At 34.1% G+C, this 6,376-nt stretch overlaps 1 protein-coding gene across 1 annotated transcript; it reads left to right on the top strand.

Moving 5' to 3' along the window:
- Positions 1-727: 727 nt before the first annotated feature.
- On the top strand, positions 728-4,154 carry LOC149575430 (uncharacterized). Its single transcript, XM_089815172.1, has 2 exons — positions 728-1,508; positions 3,443-4,154. Exons 1-2 carry the CDS (start codon positions 1,228-1,230, stop codon positions 3,858-3,860), a joined length of 699 nt encoding a protein of 232 aa, XP_089671298.1. The 5' UTR covers positions 728-1,227; the 3' UTR covers positions 3,861-4,154.
- The last annotated feature ends 2,222 nt before the right edge of the window (positions 4,155-6,376 follow it).

Raw genomic sequence — 6,376 nt, 5'->3', positions numbered from 1 at the left:
GTTTCTTCTTGCAGTGACCACTATCGAATGGGTCGTTCCTAGCATCGAGTCTCCCATTGAGGAGAGATATCACAAAGAAGAACAATAAATGCTCTGACAATACCAACCACTTGTCAATGAATGGGCTAACTTGCGTGTCGAAGGATGTATGAATAAATATACAATAAGAATTTTTGCTCTCCACTATATATATATATATAACCTCCTTATCCCTTCCTTAGAAACTAACCTGATGTATGTGTCATACCCGTTTACATGTGAAGATTTGTTGACAAGGCCCTTTTAAATTAAAAATATCATGCTCTTGTTGTAATGATCTAGAGTAGAGAAATGCATACCAAATTCAAATCTATACTATGGTCGAATATAAATATTGTCCCCATAGGAAGGGATAAAGTAGAGCAATGCAAACCAAATTCAAATCTATAATATACAATTAAATAATCAGTCGAATAGAAATATTGTCCTTATAGAAAGGGATAGATAGATAGATAAAATTTTAACGTCCACGAGAAATAAAGTAGAGCAATGCATACCAAATTCAAATCTATAATATATAATTAAATAATCAGTCGAATAGAAATATTGTCCCTATAGGAAGGGATAACATATTGATGTGATTGCTCCCATGCATATCCTCCCAACAACTCTAGGTTTTGGATAAACATTCAACTCGTGAAAGATGATAAATAGTTCTTTTTAATCAATAAACATATAAAAATAAACATCATTTCTGCAGAAGTCCCCCACTATGGATAAGGAGTACACTTGTCAGCGACATAACGTGGACGGGAAGTTTGCTTTCTCGCCGGAACATGATGGCAAATCTGCCGGGAACTATTCTCTTGCGAGTCATAAGATTTATTAGGCAAATGGGCACTGCAAGAAGGAAGCACACGTACTCGGTAAGAAAAGTCCACGCGTTCAATTTTATACCCCTCCTCTATATTTCCCATTTTCATGTTTTTATTTTCTCTCCCGGCCCTGCTTAAGATCTGCAATTCGGAGAGATACAATGTGGGCATTGGAAGATTTAAATTGATTCCGATTTTGTCTAAATCCATCCAGTTTACAGAGAGCTACGAGTGGTTCTGTGTGAAATGATTTTTCTTCGTTTTTACTTTACATATATGGTGTGCTTCTGCTTAATTATGTCGTGGATATATCCTGCATTGTTGTTTTTGTAGTTGGATATGTTCATTGTTGTTAAGCAGGAATTAGGGCACCATGATAGGAGGGATTTCGTCTTGTATTTCTATTTGCATAGATCCCACTGCAACCCCTAATAATGATAATGAGCTTTTGGTGAAAGAAGACGACAATGTGGAGGAGAACAAGTGTTTGTCTTCTTCTTCTCTCTCTTCAATAGGAGAGAACAGCAGCAGTGGGAACCCTTCTACATTGACCACCTGCTGTGATGAGGAAGGCTCAGCAGATATGGAGGTTCAAAGCTCCTTTAAGGGTCCACTTGATACTCTCGGCTTACTGCAGAATTCATTGCCTATAAAGTAAGTTTTGCATTCTTCCTTTGCCTGAGACAATTTTATTGTTTTCTTGTTTTCTTTTTGTAAGTTTTGCGTGCTTTCTTTGTCTGAGACAATGTCTTTTTTATTTTCTTAGTTTTTGTGTTTCACATTTTGTTCTTCACAGAACAGGGGATTAAATGGTATCCCTACCGTCTAGGAAACAAACTCAGTGCAGGAAATTAAGTGGGTGTTTTAATTTCCTCTGTTTTTTTGGGTAAACCCTCCTTATTTTCATTTTTTTCGGAACTTAGGATCAGGTGGGTGCTTCCAGGTGGGTTACTGGTTTCGGGAAGTGGGTATGAGATTGATATACAAAAAAGAGCTTAATTCTTCGGATTCCCTGCAATTATGTAGTTAGCATCCAGTTGGATCAATTGTTATTTTCCGTGGCCTAGAAAGTACTTCAATTTAGGGTTTTGAAACTAAGGTCCAAGCACCTCATAATTTTCACTTTTTTTTTCTCAAAACTTAAGAGCACGTGAGTGCCTTGTTTCGCGAAAGTGGGGATTAGATTGATATATTGCTAGAGCTTAATTCTCTGGATTTCCTGAAATTTTGTATTTGGTACCCAGTTGGGTCAATGACTCAATTGTTATTTTCCGTGGGTAAACACTACTCCAATTTAGGGCCTTGGATTTGAGCGTTTCGGTGCTTTGATACTAAGGTCCAGTATCTCTCCTTCAAGTCATGATTGTTTGTTCAGGGCATCAGGTCTGGTTCCCTTTCTATTAAGATTACATTGCATCTAAAATATTGGCATACACATCCCTATCTATTGGATTTCTCATTTCACAAATGCTTGCCTCTTTACAGTTTTTATGCACTTATATCGCCTGTTACATGCTAGTAAATTTTATTCTTGGGGTATGGATCCACACTGATTCGATGGATCTATGGAAGATAAACTGTAGACATCTGATACTGGAATGACTATAATAACACTCCATGAGGGGATGTACAATCCACACTGACACTCCAGTAGGTGTTTGATCCTCGTTCCTTTGTGGCAATAACCACAATGCCAAAAATTAACCACATATGCTCAAGATTTTATTTAAACGGACTTTATCTCCAAATGAAGACTGCTACAGCACTCAACAATAACAACCCACTACTGTAACACTCAACAATAACACTCCAGTAAGGGTGGCAAGACCCATTTGTCACAAATTAAAACCATCAAGATTTTACCCAAATGTTCATGAAAATCTCACAAGAGGAATTATTTTTGAACATGTAAGCAAGTGACATTGATGTACAGAGCGTGACCTAATCTTTTCTGAGGATTGAGTGCCTTCATTTTGAGAGTGCGTAATCTTGTTTCTGTGACAAGTGTTATGGTTTTGTTCGCAAAACGTTTTAAAAGTGTGATAGCCCTTGTCGATGTGTCTTATTATGGTTAAGTATTTAAGATCTATGTGTGAAATCAATAATGAAGTGGGTGTCTTTGTAGAAATTATTAAAAGCGGGATAAGTTGTAGTTTGATAATTTCCCGATGGAATGAGTTTCATACTTAATTGTGGTCAAGAAAATATTAGCGCTGCATGTGTAGAAGAGTAAGATTAATGTAGCACTATCTGATAAAATAATAAGGCTTAGCATCTTCTTTGTTCAGTACATAACTAAATATTTCAGCTGTTAAGGAGATACGCTGATACACTAACAATATCACAGTTGGAAACTGGTTGATTTGGTTGATGCAGCTTAGTGTAAAACTTCAATTTTAAAGATTATAAATAAACAATGGCGACAGTGATAAGGATTAACAGCACTTATGTGATATGAAAACATATGCTTTACTGTTTGTGATATCAAACCTGATGTTTTTGGGGACCTGTTCCAATGATATTTTATTTCTATATTTTTTTTTTTCCAAAATTTGACAAAGGAGAGTTTTTCTTTTAATGGCGTGCAGAAGAGGTATCTCAAAGTTCTTCACAGGGAAATCAAGGTCCTTCACAAGTTTGTCCGATGCAATTTCCATCAAAGATCTTTCCAAACCAGATAATCCTTACAATAAGAGACGAAGGAATTTGTTAGTCTCTGGGAATAACTGGGATAGAAATCGTTTTTGTCCTACTGGAAACACCAGTGCTGGAATATCCAAGAAGGCAATTCGTTCTAGCAAAAGCACATTGGCCCTTGCCGTTTCCATGAGTAATATGGAAGGCTATGAAAACGAGTTGAGGCTTCCTCCTCTTCCTCCATTGCCTCCCCATGCAAAGTTCAAGAGTACTGGTGCTCCACCAACCTCGTTTTCCATGAGATCATTCTCTTTAACAGATTTACAAGGCATTGGCAGTCAGCCTGATTTTGCAAAGATTCTGAGGTAACATCACAGTAATATACTTGTAAAGAACAAAATGTTTCCTTCACAATAGACAGCAATTAGGACAAAGGGATGACAAGCAGAATCATATGGCCAAAGCCCAAATGGGATTGACAGCGATAAGTAAATTGATAGGACTAATCTAGCAAAATATCTGTGCTAACTTTTAATTATGTAAGCAACTACTTACCAAATAACCAAGACTAATGCTCTACGTACATCATACACATTGTTCCACAAGCTCTTAACATGAGCGGCCATGAAAGAGGGCTTTATATGGTAAATTTCACTTTGCAAATATGGCTTTGTCTAGTAGTTGTTGAGCATTTTTATCAGGTATATCATAAGAGACTTATGTCTTGTTTATCTGGATTTTTTCTGGAAGTCTTATAATGTGCTTATCACGGTGTTATGGGTTCTGCCAGTTGAGAAAAACCCGTTTGGCTGGAATAGGTGATTTCGCTGAATAATTTTGATTCCTTGATTCTATCGAAGTTCTTAGCCATCTTATAAATTGAAAATGAAATTTTAGAAAAAACAATTGGAGACAGTTTGCATTGCCCATTTGAATGAGATAGGTGATTTCACTGAATAATTTTGATTCCTTAATTCTATCGAAGTTCTTAGCCATCTTTATCAATTGGAAAGGGAAATTTTAGAAAAGCTATTAGTCTAGTTGATATTGATATGTTTAGGATCACATTCAGTCATCTATCATTTCCTCGTCTCCTTTACAAGGATCACACGCAGTGACCATCATTTTGCTCTGACAGAATTATAGATCATTATCATCCTAAACATCAAATCCATCATTTGTTCTAAGATTCATATTAAACATCAAACTTAACTAAATTCTGAAAGTTTAGGGAAATTATTTGCTCTTTCACAATGATAGATTATTGAGTATCAACTTAAACATGAATTCTAGTGTCATCCTAAAATAAATTGCTCTTCCACCAATGAGCTTTCACAATGCTAGATCATTTGAGTGTCATCCTAAGCACCAAATCCAGTCATTCTAAACAAATTGCTCTTTCACAACGATAATCATTGAGAGTCATCCTAAACATCAAATCCAATTTCTGTCTAAAATTTCATATAGTTTTGGCGAAGGACAATTGATAGAATATTTAACTGTCATCTTAATAATTCAAGAGAATTTTGGGGAAAAAAGACAAATGATTGAAAAATGCATATTGTTTGGGGAAGAACAGATGATAATAATCAGCCCAAAAGATCAAATGATAGATTATTGAAATGTCTCTAAATTTTAGAGAAGATTATTGTGTCAGCCTAAAAATCCAGAGATCTTTTAAGGAACAAATTGATGGATTATTATTTCCTACAAGATATGAAGTACAAAAGTTATAATTCCTAAAAGATATTAAGAACAAAACAAAGAAGAATAAGAGATATTAAGAACAAAACAAAGAGAGAAGAACAAATGATAGTAATGATAGTGCCATCATAAACATGAATTTCAACTATATTTAGAAAGTATAATTTCTAAGATATAAAGGAGGTGAAAGCTTACAATTCCAAAGATATTAAGAACAAAATAAAGAGAAAAGAACAAATGATAGTGACATCCTAAATGTCAACCTTAACTATTTTTAAAAAGTTTACAATTTCTAGGATATGTAGTTTATGTGAGATGGAAGATGATATCCAAATTGTTAGGAATTATTTTGTATATAAATATTTGAGGTATGAAGCTTTAGTTTCTTTGTTTGCTTTATCCGTTCTATTCTTGTAGGGAAGGTAATGAGTCACTGCTATAAAATATTCAATTATGTCATTATGGATATGAATGAGTTCTAAAACAAACGCCTCATTATAGCTTTTCTTTCTCGGTTTCAAAGTTGGCAGTCGTTGAATTAAGCCAACTTTATTATATCTATATGCTGCCACTTCATTTTATTTATCAATCATATGATAGTTTAATATTATTGAATTTATTTAAGAATATTTAGTTTTGACTGCATTGCTTTGTCTTTAGATATAATTTTAGAGATTTGTGGAGTCTTTGTCTTCATAGACGACCTCTAACTCATTTGGATTCAAAAAAAAATCAATGTGGCTTTCTCGCTTTGAACTTATCAAAACTTATCAAAACTTAGAAGAGCAAATATTAAATAAAACATTAGCTACTATTTTCTCTTTTAAAATTAATTTAAATAACTAAGAATTTAGATGGAGGATTACACTTCTATTGAATGTGGGGAAATATCTAGTTGATAGTTTAGCTACTATTTTCTCTTTTTAAATTAATTTAAATAACTAAGAATTTAGATGGAGGATTACACTTCTATTGAATGTGGGGAAATATCTAGTTGATAGTTTATATAAGTATGTGGGGGAATATATTTAGTTGATATAAGTATACATTAGATAATGATGCATATTGCTCTATAGTAAAATATGGTGTTGCTTGTCATATTATTCCAATCATAATATGCCGTAGATATTTTTTTAAATTAAAACCATACCTTTTTTTTCATGCATGAACATAACGCTTCT

Source organism: Cupressus sempervirens, chromosome 2 (assembly GCF_028749045.1).
Source record: "Cupressus sempervirens isolate cs-2001-9-10 chromosome 2, ASM2874904v1, whole genome shotgun sequence".
Taxonomy (NCBI): domain Eukaryota; kingdom Viridiplantae; phylum Streptophyta; class Pinopsida; order Cupressales; family Cupressaceae; genus Cupressus; species Cupressus sempervirens.
Note: the sequence above shows the minus strand (reverse complement) of the source record. Positions and strands in the feature narration are given on the sequence as shown.

Excerpts from the sequence above, each read along its gene's own strand:
- LOC149575430 (XM_089815172.1), top strand. The coding sequence starts at position 1,228 with ATGATAGGAGGGATTTCGTCTTGTATTTCTATTTGCATAGATCCCACT. Across the intron at positions 1,509-3,442 it reads CAGAATTCATTGCCTATAAA|AAGAGGTATCTCAAAGTTCT; the intron begins GTAAGTTTTGCA and ends AATGGCGTGCAG.